This window comes from Neodiprion fabricii, chromosome 4 (genome assembly GCF_021155785.1).
Source record: "Neodiprion fabricii isolate iyNeoFabr1 chromosome 4, iyNeoFabr1.1, whole genome shotgun sequence".
Classification (NCBI taxonomy): domain Eukaryota; kingdom Metazoa; phylum Arthropoda; class Insecta; order Hymenoptera; family Diprionidae; genus Neodiprion; species Neodiprion fabricii.
The window spans coordinates 23,575,229-23,592,587 of record NC_060242.1 but is presented as its reverse complement, the minus strand read 5'-3'; the positions used below and the strand labels follow the sequence as shown (position 1 = coordinate 23,592,587).

At 31.8% G+C, this 17,359-nt stretch overlaps 1 protein-coding gene across 4 annotated transcripts; it reads left to right on the top strand.

Moving 5' to 3' along the window:
* The first annotated feature begins 74 nt into the window (after nucleotides 1-74).
* Nucleotides 75-15,569, top strand: LOC124181029 (ras-related protein Rab6). Of its 4 annotated transcripts, none has more exons than XM_046567140.1 (7): nucleotides 75-318; nucleotides 2,221-2,279; nucleotides 4,396-4,555; nucleotides 5,319-5,524; nucleotides 7,114-7,180; nucleotides 7,716-7,802; nucleotides 12,919-15,569. In XM_046567140.1, exons 1-6 carry the CDS (start codon nucleotides 249-251, stop codon nucleotides 7,781-7,783), a joined length of 630 nt encoding a protein of 209 aa, XP_046423096.1. In that variant the 5' UTR covers nucleotides 75-248; the 3' UTR covers nucleotides 7,784-7,802; nucleotides 12,919-15,569. The 4 variants fall into 4 exon arrangements, with proteins under 4 accessions (XP_046423096.1, XP_046423098.1, XP_046423097.1 ...); XM_046567142.1 differs by having other exon boundaries at nucleotides 12,905-15,569; XM_046567141.1 differs by lacking the exon at nucleotides 12,919-15,569 and adding an exon at nucleotides 9,478-11,532.
* The last annotated feature ends 1,790 nt before the right edge of the window (nucleotides 15,570-17,359 follow it).

The following is a 17,359-nucleotide window of genomic DNA, read 5'->3' as shown; positions in this document are numbered from 1 at the left end:
TACATCGTCATCTAGCGGCGAGTAACGAAATCGTCGGACTTTGGCGTGATGGAGAAACGAAGCGTTAACACAGTGGCGTGACGTCACTTCCCAGTCAAACGTGGCTGCCGTGCCGAAAGGAGTGGCTGTTGAATCTGTCAAATTATATGGTTATTTGGAAATATTAATGACTTTTCCCATCGGCTACGGCGCGATATAGTGAGATTTGATTATTGTGTGTCAAGCAAAGTGAAACGAAGCCTCAAAATATGTCGTCTTCGGGTGATTTCGGTAACCCGCTGCGAAAATTCAAGCTCGTTTTTCTTGGTGAACAGAGCGGTGAGCATTTTGACACATATTTCAATGAATTTAAATTTAGTTTCCCTTAAGTTCTCTATTTTTTTCTTATCCACCACTCAGTTGGAGACTGAACTTTAGACATCTATACTACGCATGAATTTTCAATAACGTTCTAGGTTATAAATCGATATTTTCCCCTGTCCGTCTGCCGTAGCTGACGTGAGTCTCAAATCCGATTCGGTACTTGCAATAATACTTCGCATCGCTGTTATATATCGTTATTTATCGGACAAATAAATAATACAGCTTATTGTACCGATATCACTGGATCAAATTATATCGGTGATTGCTTTTTTTTTCTGTTTTGCTGTAAATGAAAATTTACATTAATACTAGCAATCGATTTTTTTTGTTTCATCTTCTTTTTTGTTACGAATAAGAATTGAATGCTTAAATATGAAATGACCTTTTATCTGGAATCTCTAGCATTTATCTATTATAAATATTGGTATAGTAAACTGGCAGCAAAAATAAACTAAGATTAACTATCAAGTATAAGCTACTCTATTTGTACGAATGACTAATTGTAAGAGAAACAAAAAAAAAAGTAGCATTTTTCATATCCTATATTAATATTATTGAACTACTTAAATCTTCTAAAGTGATTGAATACTAGTGAAAAGTTAGCAGAAAATTTTGCCAAAAAATTAAGAAATTATAAGAATATTGTTTTTTATATGCATGGAAAAAATTGCTTTATTAAGACATGGTTAATAATATTTGACTTTTCATAATAATGGTCGTGTGTATTAGTTCACATTAAAGTACATATTTACATATTAATACAGTTCCTGGGAGATGAAATTTACAGATTAATGAACAGTTATTCTGAACTTGCCTGAACCACAATAAGCATAATGTGATTCTCCATGAACAGTTACTTGCTTACTCAATGGAAAAACAAAAAAACAATTCTGCCATGTAGTTACCGGCTTTTTATGCCCCGCTCAATTGAAATTCACGCCATCAACATACAATGAATTAATAGTCTAATTTATCTAGTTTTTAGTGTATGATGCATGATGAATAACTATTTTTCACTAATCCATAATTTCATCAAATTAGGGAGAAAGATGTGAGTTTACTTTGAAAAATGAAGTGAATACACATTGAACTCATGTTGATCTATTGTCTCAAAAAATGAACACATTTAAGCAAGCTAAAATCAGCCTTTCTGATATCCAGAAGTGTTATTTGACTATTAAAAATAACGATTTTTCAACACAATGACCTAGGTGCCAAAATATTCTGAGTTTACTTATACAAATTCTCAGTGTTTTTAATTATTATTGAGATTAGTGATTTCTGACGCATGGACAGGGGAAATTCCCATAAACTTTTGGCAAAAATAATTCAATTTTATTCAGAAAAAATTGCAGAAAGAAATACTATTGCCCTGTTTTGAAAATAACTCTGTTAGACAAACGTCATCAAAATATCTCATCAATAATGAAAAACGGTGAAATATGAAATGATATACAATCAGTAAATTTTGTATAAATGGAATAATTTGTTCACATCTTTGTAATTATCGGCAATTATTGTAGTATGAGGCGATGTACCTCAGCATGTTTGATCCTTAGATCATGACTGATCTTCCTTGTGATTTGTTAAAAGTTGATTTTTTCAGAAAAATGATCACAGCATTATGAAACAGTCTTCTCAATATTTCGATGTTAACAAATACAGTTCAACTTGTTTTTGCTATTGATCTTGAATTAATTAACTGCGAGTTATTTAACACGCCAGAAATTTTTCATTCAGCCGGGCTACGCATTAGTATTAATTACAGACTACGTCAACTATTTCTTAGTATCATATATAAAATGATCAGAATTTTATTTCGTGTTATTTTTATTCAATAATTTGATCTTTTTGCAGTTGGTAAAACCTCCCTCATCACAAGGTTTATGTATGATAGCTTTGACAACACGTATCAGGTGCGTATTAAAATGTTTATAATTATAATTATAGTTGGAGCCATCTCTGTAATTTTTGTTTTCATTTGGCCACTATACAGTCCCGCTGCGAAAATTAATTACAAATTTTATTCAGTACTCGTAACCACTTTTACTTACTTGTAAAAGTATAAGACACTATTTATATCACTAGTTTAGAATACACATAAATAATAGATAGACAGGAAGCGATTAATTTGCATAGAAGCACTAAACGAGATTCAACCGATTTGTCATGTTCATGTTAGTATTTTCACTTTGCGTTTTTATTGAACGAGTAGGCCATGTACAGGATGATATTACATTATTCTTCTCACCTCAAGTTTTACATTATCATTACCTTGTTATTTAAATACAAATACCGATATCTGTTTATGTTTCAAGTTGAATAGTAAATATTTTGAAGAGTAAATTATTCACATAGGTGATCAAACTCGTACCAACAGAGAGTTTCCCAGTGGTAGTTTTTTAATTGAATTTAATGATATGAGCAAAATTTACTGCTAATTGAACTGTTCGCATGTTGGTTTTTCACTCGGTATAGTTATTCGAAGACTATTCATCATTGTCCCATTAATCTTGACCTAGGAGAGACATCAGTATTGTGTCATAGATGTGAAACACATTGGAAGAACCACATAACAGGTGTCTGAGGCCAATGTCAGCTGAAGTGGTAGTAGAAAGGACTAGACATTGACTTTTTCTAATAGTAATGTTCGAGGATAGGCTTTGACAAGTAAATTCAACCATGATTGATTACAGAAGTATTGAAATGTAATATTTGAATGTATATGTGATCAATTTTGATTAATCATTTGATGACTCAGTTTTCTCTATCACAGTATTAAACGATTTTATTTCTTTTCGAGAGTTAAACACCGGCACTTGTCCAGAGCTATATTTATCAATCGATGATAATTGTCTCTTGAGTCTATCAATTCACAATTAGCATACATTTCAAGTCGCAAAAAATTTCCATGCCTAGGGTTATTTGATCGAAAGCTAGATATCGATCACTATTCAACACGAAGATAAGGTGTTATTTTAAATACTTGGAATTTTGTAGATTTTATTTCTTATGTTAGCTGACATTTCAATATCGTGTGACTTTATTTTTGGTGCTAGTTTTTGAAATTTTCGAATTCCTGGTAATGAACGAAACACTTATCTGCATTTTCGTCATAGTTGTTATTTCAGTACACAGTGTTGCAATTCTTGAACGGCACCTTAATAATTTCTGCAATATTAGAATTTATTAATGAAATGTTATAGTATCGATTCAAGATGCATTTTTTCTTGAAATATTCAGCTTTATTCAGTTCAAAACTCGATTGCATTTCAAACGATCAATTGACATTGGCGCCGTATTTAAATATTGGTTCAAGCTGTTGCTAAAATTGTAAATATCTGCATCGAGTTTTAGAGTTTGTTTTTTTCAGCCTACCATTCCTTACAACGTCAATGTACTGAAAATTGTTTATAACTGCGATTCAATAACATTTAAATTTATTTCATTTTATTTATAAATTTTATGGATACAAGGTCCTTTTACATATGAATTCAAAAAGCAAAGCAGCGTAGGTAGTCCAGCTGATGAATGTATAACGATTATTGGTAATTTTATTTTTATATTCGTTCGAACATTTCTTCCATTTCAAATCTAGTCTTTCGTTTTAACTTACCATTTCTGTTTTGACTGAGTAAAATGACAAGAATATATAAAAAGAATAAGAAAATTTATTATAATTATTCAACAGCTTAGAAATAACTAAATTTTGGAATTCAATGGTCGAATAGTTCTCTAGTTATTTAAATAATGATGTTAAAAAAAAAACATGTATCTCACTTGTTAATATTTTATGGGCTCGAAATGCATCAAAGCAGGAATTTCCTAGGCTGGTCTATCAAAGTCAGCCAAATTGACCACTTGTTTTTTTTTTACATTCTGTACGCTGTCTACATATGCATTTCTGAAATATAGCGATTGAATTTCGTTTTCACTTGATGTCAATCCATGTTTGTTACATTTGAAAATACCAATACCATTCGTAATCATTGCTCTACACCTTATTTCATAAACTTTTTTTGTTTTTTGCAGGCGACGATAGGAATTGATTTTTTGAGTAAAACTATGTATCTTGAAGATCGAACAGTTAGACTGCAGCTGTGGGACACCGCCGGACAGGAGCGATTCCGTTCCCTCATTCCTAGTTATATTAGAGACTCGACTGTTGCTGTAGTGGTGTATGACATCACTAGTAAGTTGATAGAAGATAAAATCTTCTTAAAAATCCAAAAATAAGAAATACCGGAATTTTAAACAGAGGCTTAGGAATCGATGGTTCATTTCAAATCCTTTCAAAATGATAAAAAAATCTAGTAGATGTATTCGATTTCATTCTGTGATTACAACTGATTTTATTCAGAAGATTAATTTGTACCTACTCACTAAATACGGTTTATTTTATTATATTGGCATCATTAAATATATAACTTTTCAAAATTGCAGTAATATTGACTAAGGCCAATAAATGGCAATATTGAATTAAGTACTGAGAAAAAAAACAAAATCTATTTCAGTGAATTTGTAAAAAATAGTCTTCTCAATAAAATGGGCCATGTTAGAGTGAAGTTGAACGAATTTGAGTGATTTTCAACCACTCTAACATGATTCGAAATTAAGCATCAACATATAAGCCTCTTTTTATAATTCAAGTGTTTTCTATTTTTTTAGTTTTAAAGTGATCTGTGTAGGTTACGAATATAGTAATTTAATAAATTCTCAATGCATAACAATCTCATAGTGAAATTAATAAAGAGTATCAATTTCCCCTGTTCACTATCATATTAACGTTATTAATTCAAAATATTAATATTTTTTAATAAAATTGCAGGAAAAAATCAAACACAATGTCATAGAATAATAATATGATTTCGTACCTAAAATTAGTGCAGCCCCAATATTTTCAGGTGAACTAGAGATTAGAGTACGAACTAATTATTCATTCATGTTGTTCATAGATGCTAACTCCTTTCACCAAACATCCAAATGGATCGACGATGTTCGGACGGAACGAGGTAGCGACGTCATCATAATGCTAGTAGGCAATAAAACTGATTTAAGTGACAAAAGACAAGTTTCCACAGAAGAGGGAGAACGAAAGGCAAAGGAACTAAACGTTATGTTCATTGAGACCAGTGCTAAAGCTGGCTACAATGTGAAACAGGTACAAGAGTTTAAATTGCTATTAACATGCAAATCCTTTATCATCAGTTTTATTGTAGTATCAAAACCAAACTGTATATGATAGTCACTTTACAGATGGTTGAAAATCGAGTCAAGATATCATGTCTTTACCTAATAAGAGTATACATACCCTCGTGATTCAGAATTTACATGAATTCTCTACGAAGCGGTTACGAAAACAGTAATAGCTGTATTATACACATTTTTTTTTTGTAAGCTTTTTCACATTTTCACCTTTATTTAAAAATATAAAAATGTGGCGGAGTCATCACGAATTTACTTTATCGTCTGGCTGTGTGTGCTTGCGTCTGGCATACATCGCCACGATTCGTCTGAGCGACGGGAAGTGAAATGACAGAGATTTTTTATAACAAAGCGAATATTGTAAACCAACAATTGGAGAAACACAAAACAGAATCGAAGTACGAAGTTTACCGTTTTATCTATTTTTTACTACTTAATTATTAAAAAAAAAAAAATCAAAAAACAATAAATTCTCGTGATTTTGGCATACCTGGAACAAAACAGGTTCATGAAGGAGATGTTGAAATTTCACATGGACGCGAACCTCGGTTCTTGAGGTTACTCTCTTTTCTAAGTTTGTAATTGAAGTTGCCATCAGGTATCTGGAATATCTTGTGCAGCCTATCTTGTTCAGTACCATATGTGGGTTCTTCCTTTGACACTTAGCGTAACAGGATAAAACTAACGAATAAGGGAAGAAAAATGATAGTTCTTCTGCTTAGCAACGTCTCGAATATTTTTTTTTTTTTTTTCATTTTTACTGGCAATCCTGGCTTTTTTCGTCGCTTTTGCAACTCGGATGGCTGTGACTACTAGCACAAGTCCAGATGTACCAATGTGCTAAAAGTAGTATAACTTCTATAATTTTTGGAATTTCCCGATTGTTGTTGGCTCAACATATTCTCGAAAAAATAGACCATTCGACTAGCGAACAAAAAAAAAAATCCCAAACCTACTTCGAAAGTTCGCTTTTCGAAACCCCTAAAGCGTGCGTAATGTGTCCCATTTTCGAGCAGTGCGGTAAAACAGCGTTGGTACATGCGCACAATTAAATTAATATATTTTACACAGTAAGGCCTTTGTAGGCATACGTGCACTTTCCAACAAATCAATTTGACCGCTGTGATTGAGCACAAGTTAGCTAACCCCAATTTTTTGCGCTGACTGTGCACCTTTGGTGCTTTTCAAATTAAACCTTCACTAACAGGCATTGCAAAAAATAGCATGTGTCAGACGTGCCGATGGACAATACCTGATTCGTGTAATTACAGCACTCGTCTTTGCAGCTCACGCTACAATTTTCACATTTATCGAAAACTGCCCACTCTCCACACTAAAATAATATAGTATTCACAATGCTAAGATTAATTTATCTGAGAAGGTCGTCTTTCGTTTTGCACAGAAAATACTGGTATTGCTTAATCGACGTCTCTTACAATCACCAATTAATTTTTCTTTCCTACACTATCGAATGAACAAATTGATACAATCTTCTGAAGATTCGAGAGCCATCCAATGTTTATGGATACTTGTGTTAATTTTCAGTTGTTCAGAAGAGTGGCTGCAGCTTTGCCTGGTATGGACTCCACTGAAAACAAACCACCAGAAGACAGTATCCTTTACATGAAATTATTCAAACACAAAGTTGCACGTTTTTCAGACAATTTCATTACGAATAATAATACACCGATACAGGGTGTTCTATTATTGCCACTTGTGGATTACAAATAATTTGTGCTTTTTTACAGTACTTTATTTACTACTTTTTCCTTTCAATTTTTGCTTGCTTGTGGGAGTTGCTTTATTTAATTTTTTTTAGCCCATCAGTTTCTACCTTGTCCATCATTTGTGTCAAGCATAAATTTACATTTTGTGATTTCTAAACAAAAAACGGGCCTAATCAATAATTGCAAACGATCTAGCACATTCTGTAAGCTCGGAGTACCATCATAACGTGTTATCATAATGTTAGTTATTTGCGGGATGTTAGTAAGTTCGAATTGGTACAAACGTTTTTAATATTTTCAACTATTTTATATTATAAGGTCGGCACTCGCTGATCTAGGTTTATTTTCATTCTGTTTTCTTATTTTTTACGTTATCTTTTGTATTTTTTGTGTTTTCCTTAATGCGTTCCCAACCTGTAGTGCAAGAGGTAGTTCTCAAGGACACGCCGATCGAACTGAAGGCGTCGGAAGGTGGTTGTGCATGCTAAGCCAACATTGGTCCTAATGGTAGATTAAACACTCAATTAAATTAAAACATTTGTTCCACCATCAAAATCTTAAGTCAAATTTGAATGCGACGATATATAGCCACGTTCCTTTACACAACATAACTTAAGTAATGCAAAAAAATAAAATAATAATAATAATAATAATGATAATACTTTTAAAAAAAAAAATGCAAATGCTAAACACACGAAATGAAACTTAAAAAAAAAACATGTAACTGTATTGCATAATAAGTATAAGTCTCAGTTGGTAGCTCACAATGACTGCTTTTACTCAACTCAATTGTATGACTCAGTGTACTATTTATTTATATCATTCTTACGATTAGTTGTCTTTTCACCAGCAAGTTAATCCTGTTGAACATCGCGAACCTAAACCATGGATTAAAGCAAGAATTTCAAATCATTTAGGACCACAATCCATTACTAGTACAAAGTAAACTATCTTTTGTTGTGGAATCATATGTTATTTTTATTATTATTTGAAGTCAATAATCGCACTTTTTTGTTGTGACTTTTTTTTTTTTTTTTACTTTTAGCTATTCCTGGTCAAGGGATATGCTAAATTAAAAATTAATCAACCGAGCAGGATCTTAGCTACAGCTGATTGATGGCTGTGATTGAAATTTTTTTTCGTCAATTGATCTTTTTGATGTAATGAGATTTTCGTAAAATCAAAACTTCTCATTTCCATTTGTAAGAGTTTAACAGATAAGTAGGAGAGCTAACAATAAGATGCTGACACGTTCATGTAGGAAAATCACGTTCGTCATCAGATTTTCTTATTATAAAAAAAATTCAGCTTCGGATTTCATCAAATATTGTGTTTTTAATTTTTTAAATTATTTTCTCCACCGTAACTTCCTGACTTGGTAATTATTTAATTTGAATAATATATAAAAAATTCGTCAGAGTATTCTGAACTCTACAGCATGATTTAAAAGCCGTTATTTTAATTTGCTACTTGTTGTGTAATTTTACCACTCACAATGAGGAAAACATAATTCGATTGCGCACAAGTTCTATTGCTTTAGAAGTAAATCCGATTGTTTAGAAATTAAACAGTACAGTGAATAAACTGTTCATAGAAACTATGAAAAGTCTCCGAAATAATATTGGTTCGTGCAGATGTACTATGAACAACTGAGCTTTACTTTTGCTAATGAAATATTGCAATTAGGGAGGTGAATGTATGTACATACATTCCTAGCATGGATGCGAGAAGCATTATATCTCTGTTACATTTTCATGGTAATGCTTTGAAAACTATCAAATTAATACTCTCGTGACAAAGCACACTCTACGTAGATTTTATAATTAGATGAAAAAAAAAATGATCATATAACTTTATGTTATACTATTGCGTATTTTTATTTTATTTTTTTCTTCAATTCATATAAATTTTTTCAATGTTATGAATAGTTTTAAAAGAATAAGATCAGAAGAGCACAAGTACTTGTGGAATTGTAGAAAAGAGAATCATTTGTATGAAATTATCAGAAACTATGATAATATAACATAATGCAGTACACCTATTGTAGTAATAGTAATATGAAGCTGTATAAAAAAAATTTCTACAAATATACGTCGAATTTATATAAATATGATTTATAACAACATATCATAACACTAATGAAACCGAGATATAACAATAACGTTCTTTGTGTCCATGCTAGATACATCTGATTACAATCGATTCTGAGACACCTAATTTCATCAGGTCAGAAATAAAATCCGGAGTGGCGCTTGTGTAAACATCGGTAAAGTTACCAATCTTATTCCTAGATCAATATTTAGGGAACAAAATCGACCGTACTTAGGTATACATAGTCATTCGTTGCACTGAGAACGTGATACGACATTGACAAGATCATGCTCAACATTTTGGTAGTAACTTTGTACAGACTACAAATTTCCTGAACCTTCTTTGAAGGTTATCGAAAATTTGGTTTGTTGTATTTTGTAATTTTTAGGAAATCTATTCAACTTTCGAAAGCAATAAAATCTATGATTACGTGATTGATATCGTTTTGCGCCGTGAAAGAATTACGCATTAAACTAGGAAGCAAGCTTTGAAATAATGATTATTAGTTGGGAATATTCGACAGAAAGTTGTACATAAATGACAAATAAAAAAACTGAGAATTGAGATTGAAGTAAAGGAAGAAATAATGACACCAGCTTTTAATAAAAGCAAGAACCAACATTTTTTCTCATAAATGAAAATTTCAGTATGAATGTGATTTTTTTTTACACCTAAGAAAAGATGTGTCATCATCTGTATTGTGATTATAATCAGATTATCAACACCTTTTCCAATAATTGTGGACAATCTTATAAACCGACGCGAAGAGTTTTATTCTATGAAAATCATTTCATAACCCCCCCCAGTGTATCTGCCAGGTTCAATTATCAGCTAATTGAGTTATTTATTATGTATAAAAATCGGATTGCAGTTACATATTGTGTAAACGTAGTCATGACTCCATCCCAATCCAAATTTCAGAATTCTGTTTACATCAGATTTTAAAGCAGATTTTTGAAATTTGGTCAGAATAATATAAAATAGCAATAAGAGAAAAACTTTGCCGTTATGCATGTACAGTTTGTCCATTCGGTTTAGTTGTAGCGTAAGTTACAAAAAGTGACACTGTATTAGAATTAAATTTCTCTCAAGAATCCTTGCGACTGGTGCAATTAAACCGAATGCACAAACTGTGATTCATCTAGAATGCGGACATGTTTTGCAGTTACATAAAACAATTTCTAATCGAAATGACAAAAGAGTAACGGACTATAAAAAAAAACTAATAGATTATTAATTCATTAGCAGATATGAGAAAAATACTTAATATCGATTCACCAGTAAAGTACAGTTTTTGCATCAGATCTTTATTTTGTTCTCTCGATTTCAGATAATATAGATCATTATACATGCATATACTACATTTCTTACTGTATCAAGTAATTTCTTACGGTGGTATGAAAATAATCTATGGAAAACCTGTTCACAGTATTCTTTTTGCTGCTTGGAAAATCGTTTTTTACCGCATCAAAGTTAAATTAATTCGGGTGGATAGAAACATGTGTGGCAAGAAAAATAATTTAAAAAAAACTGCCCAGCCCAGAATTGTAAATAATATAAACGACATGTAGAAAGGTGGAAAAAAAACATACAAGCAATCTTGGTGAAATAATATCATTAGTTTAACAGTGTCTCTGACGACGAGAAAAATTTAGAAAACTTCATAAACCTAAAGAATTTTGAAAAAGTCTGCAAATATACAATGATTTACTCGGGTATGTATAGTTCAAATCAATTCCGAGTGAAGACGTGATTTATGACGAAAGCAGCCATGAGTGTTGTTTGAAATTTTTACTTTGAAATGTGATCCTTAGCGTTGTTCGAATTTGACTCCGAATGTCGCAATACATGATAAAATATAACAAATTTTAATAAAACTTTTCAAGAAACTGTCGAGTCATTATCAAGTATAAATGAAAGCCACTCAATTAAACAAATGCAAAAATTTATGCATCTAATATCTGCTGAGCAGGAAATAGTGACTTTTTTTGCTACTGTCAAGACCTGACGAATGTTAGTATGGAATTATTAGATAATTTTTAATATCCCTGTCGTTGGAGACCCTGTTAGTTATGTTAATGTCATTTTTGTTAATTACTATTATTGTAATCTTTTAATTTATATAAAAACTCACTCAAACATTAAATTACATGGTTTTATTTTGATTTAATAATTTCCATTATTTATTTCCCCGTTTTTCCTGAAGACGATTTTTTTCCAACGAAGTAGATGAATAATTTTTATTACTCTTACTCTAGGGGTCCATCCATTCAAGTTACGAGAAATTGTTTAATGTGAAATATTTCAATAATTACATTTCTCATTAACTAGGACTTGCAGGATTGGTGTTATTAATCACTGCAAATTTTGCCTTAAATATATTATTGGGGTGTGCTCCGTCCAATTTTTTTACCGTATTTTTGTATAATTCATATGCTTTTCAACAATAGCAGATAAACGTGTCATAATTATACGTGATGGCAAAATAATAGTTTATGATAAAATTCTGATTACGTTCAATTCGGATGACTTTTTCATAACAAAATTTAAGTACTAAAATAGCATTTAGACGAATGTATTTGCATATATTTTGACATATTTTTCATGATCTAATTAATGAGACTTGATTCAAAGTTTCATCCATCATGATTCAATTTTCTAAGATCTCGTAATTGAGAATAATGTTTGAAAAATTACTCCTAGCAGTGTACATAATATAAGTAAAAAAACCGATTTTATTATAAAATTTCGTCCAAATTGAAGGTTGCCAGAGTGCAAGTAATTTATACATATTATACTGAGGTTTCGGTAGTTGCCTAGAGATGTTCGAACACATCTTATAGATGTATCACTTAGACGTTAGTAACCCTTTGTCATAAAAAATTGACACAAGTGCTGCATATGCCAGAATATTTTATTAAGGTGATGCGTAATCATGCAATCTACGATCCGAAAATATTATTTATTTTACACATATTTTCATTGAACAAACTTAGAGTGGAATTTCCATTGTATCGACGTACGAGTTGCTTGTGACATCCATCACAGTGTGTATCATGAGTTTACTGTGTGGCATATTTCGCTCAACTGAGATGGAAAATTAAATTACATACATGCTCATCTTGATGCATACTGACATACTAGTTTTTTTTATATATTTCTGCGGAGGTATCTTGAAGCAGGTCTCCGAACCATTCAAAGCGACCTGCTTTAACTGGTGCTTTTTACATGACCTGTGAGGCTGTGTCGTGTGTGCGTATGTATATGTGTGTTGATGTTACCTAATTTAAACATGACATAATTGTTTTGCAACTTTTTCTGAATTTGTTGTGAAGTGAATCTCTGCGAACTGTTGCATCTGCCTATTTCATCAAAGTGAAATTGATAATTAATCAAAATGAAAATACAGATAGATTTTACACTGGTTATGATAGTTAAAATAACTGCCATTGGCTATATTCAAATACTGTATAAGCTTAATGTATAAAATCACAAAATGCACCTTAACAAAAATGCAGCTGTTGACCTACAGAATCAATCACCGATGCAGAATGGTGGAGAGGCCGAAGGCGAAGGAGGATGCATTTGCTAGGGAGCTGATTTACTGATTCTTACCCAGATAACAAGAAAAAATATATACCTTACACCCGAAAATGAACCAAATCCTCATCCGAATGAACAGAGTGCTAGCTTATTTCGATGTGCATAATAATATTGAATATCACTTTGCCATAGGATTATATTTTTTTTTAAACTTTCTTCTCCTAACTTACATTACGACGCGTAATTCTGAACGATACTATGAATTGTTTGTATTTAATTATACAGACTTGATCCAAGTTTCGATAAAAGCAAATAGATATTCCGAACTGGAAATGCAAACAGTCTGGGAAGTAACTGAAGTAACTGAATATCTGCCGAAATGTATTAGCGAGCGTAGGAAAATTAATACTTATATTAGCAGTTTACCATCCAGAGAAAAATAAATCAGCTTTTCTTCACACATATACTTATCGAGGTAATCTAGCACTTGATGCGACCGAGAACGACACAAAGGATGGGCCAATTTTTCACAATGTAGGGAAGAAAAAACAAAACTAGATTAAAGCCGTTTCAGAAGTATTTGAAAATGTTGAATTCCGCAGACCTAACGTGTCTCTATATGTGATAAGGCTTTAAGAATATTACACTGTGCTTATACACGTTCTCTCGTGAGTCTATATTGAAATTATTGTCTAAGCTAACGACACTCTCGTAGTGCCCTGACAAAGTCGAAGTTGAAAAAAAAGAATAAAACAAAAAAGAGAGAAAAATCTTGCAGCAATATTCTAATAACATAATTATTATACGTCAAGCTGTATTTATACTTACAGATTTCTAGTTAACTAAAAGATTTCTATGCAATTATCGTATTCGCTGAACACACGCTTCTCTGTTAGTATGTTTCAGCATTCTATCAGACACAAGAAAAAAAATAAATAAAAAAAAATAAAAAACGCGTACAGCTGGTTTATTCGATCTCTAAGCGAAAAATTAAGCTTTCATTATATCCCAGAACTCTTTTATTCAATTCAATTCCAACGAATAGTAATACATTTTGATTTTAAGAGTAATAGCTTTCTTATTCGGTATTTGGTAATGTTAGATTAGCATTTTGTTTTATTTTTCACCAATAAATGCATGTGAAAACGCAGATGCATCCTAAAACTTATTTATCCACAATAACATTAGTTCTTTATGTATATTTAATTGGGTTTGAACAATCCTGTAGTCAACTATTAACCAGATCGTATTTAAGATTGTATTCAGTTATTATTTTCACATTAGGAAAATCCTTAAAATTAGAAGAGCTATTATTGGTCTTTGAGATTGCTTAAAGTGTCTTCTAACAAGTAACTACGTTGACTTTATTGATTAACTTTTGTTAGTTTAAATCAGTAGGGAATACATCACACTAGACGGCGCTCACTAATGTATTAAACGTTATATTGATTGGTCGATACAAACGTACTGTGTGGTTTTTGAATCATCCAGGAAATGTTTGCATTTTAATTCACACGTTGTTCAGTAGTAGAACAAACCTTTTCTCTGCTCAAATAACATTTCTGTTCTACGGTATTGTAATATTTTACGTAATAACGTTTTGGCGACTTGTTTAAGTTTTGTTTCTTTCTTGAAAGTAATATCTGTGATACGCAAAATGTTTGAAACCTCCAAAAATTTGAAAATACGATTGTGAGGGAAATGGTTTCTACTGAAAAATTAATTCCATTGCGAATTATTAAAATGTTTGTGGTGCTTATAAGTAGGAGTAATTGCTTTAGTATTTATTGTTGGTTTCAATATGGTTTGATATATTTAAGCAAGTCAGAATTGTTACGAGTTCAAGATGCGTCTTATTTATAGGTTTTTGTAAAAGAATATGCGCAAAGTTTCAAGGTATTCCTAATGATTTGACTCAACAATAGTTCGATACACTTTAAAAGCGATATGGAGTATTGTAAGCTTACTGCAAAGTAACTATGAAACAATATAGTACGAAAATAACATTTCTATTGGACTAATGATATAGATCTGCGTCGATGGATAATGATTTAAAAAATTGACATTAAAAGTGGATATCGTATTTATTATTTAATACAGATTAGTAGTGAAAAATGTTTAAACATAAAAACAATTGTTTGGCTTTGAGCTATGTAGAACTGCAGTAGCTGGCATATGTATGCCAATATTATTATTAAAATGATATGTAGAATATATATTTAGGGACTGTTTACATTTTTAATATTTGATTCTGCAAGGAGACTAGACTGATGTTCTTGGGATTGGTAAACCTAAATACCCATCGAAAAAAGATCAATGCAGGTAGCTACAAAAAGAAGGTATCGGGAGTGACTGATATGCATCCATCATGCACAAGTAGATGATGAATGTTAAAAATGTGACAGAGACACAAACCACACTGCAAATTTTGGTCCGGTAATAAATTCTTAGCGTCGGTGAAATGGTCGATGTTGTTAAACGAAGTCTTTTGTACCATCTTATACATGCAGTTTTGTTTGTACGAAAACGCATATGATATTAAATAATTTTTGCAATTTTGTTATGACTATATATGTGGCAACTATGTTTAAAATAGTAAAGCTTTAAATGAACAAATGAATAAAGGTTTGTGTTCACCAACCATATATGTTTTCATTCTTACAATAAAACACAATCTTTGTCATTAGCTGTACAAATATACTATCATTTCTAATCTAATCGACCGGCTTTTTATCATTTTATTCTTCGCTGTGTCTATTCTAAAGCGTGGGATCTGTACGAGACACTATAAATAAGCCAGATTTTTGCGTGTCCCGAATTATTCGGAAAAAATTTAAATGTCTGAAGAAATTTTCGAGGCTCGGCAATTTTTTTAGGAGTATTGAGAGACAAGTACAAATGTCTCGCTGGCGAGCGGTACGTAGTGGGAAATAACCATTCGTAGAAAAACTCTTGCCTTTTCAACCCTGCCCAGAACTATTAGGAGGTCGAACTGTACGACTCTAGCGACGGTATAACAAAGGAGAAAGTCCTAAATCTGACCTTTATCGCGCAACTTCAGCGTCCCTCAAAAACTTTTTCGGACACTTCAATTTATTTCGAAAAATTCGCAGCAAAAGCACATTCGGCATGTCTGAAGTGCCCCGTGTAGGCTCACTCTATAGTACGAATGGTTACTTCGTTTGTGCTTAAGATATCATACCGGAGATTGTACAGTTTTAAATTAAAATTGATATCAAAGTCCTCGGATTGTCAGTGAGCAGTTACGAATCGAACGAAAAAAGTTAATGAAATGAAATATTAAAATCTTTAAAATGTTCTCCTATTTGTCCATTCGGTTTAGTCGCGGGTGAAATGAAGCATCATGGGTATTTTCTAATTACGAATATCATGCTAATAACATTAGTTTCGATTCTCTTGTTATTACACCGCCATTTTAAGGAGCTAATTTCTTTCTGCAGTCAAGATTTTTACAGAAACTTGAAATCATGAATGAAAAATTCCTTATTGGAAAAATATCCGATCTCGATATCACAGAGATGTATCGCATTAATTAAGTCTCCAAGCTATATATCCACATAAGCAGCAAAGATCCATGTTCTGTAACCATTATGTGACGTAGCTACAAGCAAACCAAATAGAAAAGATGTACCCTGCTAGGATATTTCTTCATTTACTCTAAAACATCCCAATGTGCAGGCTCTTATTCGTAAAAGAGATATTCACTAGATAATTGCCGTGGAGAGGAATATTCAGAACAAAACTAGACTTCGTAGTCATTTCCAGAATCATTAATTTCTGCAAGTAAGGAATCCCCCGATAGGATGCTTTCGATCAATTATCCTGACTAAACTTTGATAAGTGATCCAATTTCAATCTATTAATAGCTAGCAGGATTTCGACCGAAGTTTAGCAACATCCATTTGAAACACTCGCCTTTGGAATTGTATCCAATTAATCAATTTAGAGTGCAGAATTATGGAGTATGTCTACAACTGTGCCAAATGGACGTCCGAAATAGAGACAGTTTACATTTACATAACTTCAATTGTGAATGAAATTTAGAAGTCTGGTCAAAGGTCCATTATTTTTTTATTGATCATTCTTGTTACAAATTGTGAAACGATACATTGACATAGTTTGACAATCTGTAACAAGAATAATTTGATTGAAGAAATATTCTTCAGTACCATGATGATATAACTGATATATTCTTCAGTCAACCTAGTTATGTCGTCCGCGTATATTTCATATTTTTTATTTTTTCACGTAAATTTGTTTTTATTATAAATAATTAAACGATTAAAACTTCAGCACAATATTTCAAATAGAGAATCCCTCGAATACTATTTCCTTTTAAAGCAATTTCCACGGTTTTCCACAAAATATATTTCGATGATTATTTGAATTACCCGCGGTAATGGATAAAT

Coding starts and splice junctions, on each gene's coding strand:
- LOC124181029 (XM_046567139.1), top strand. CDS start 249: ATGTCGTCTTCGGGTGATTTCGGTAACCCGCTGCGAAAATTCAAGCTC. Junction 5,525..7,113: donor CTGGCTACAATGTGAAACAG/GTACAAGAGTTT, acceptor GTTAATTTTCAG/TTGTTCAGAAGAGTGGCTGC. Junction 7,181..12,904: donor AAACAAACCACCAGAAGACA/GTATCCTTTACA, acceptor ACAAAAATGCAG/CTGTTGACCTACAGAATCAA.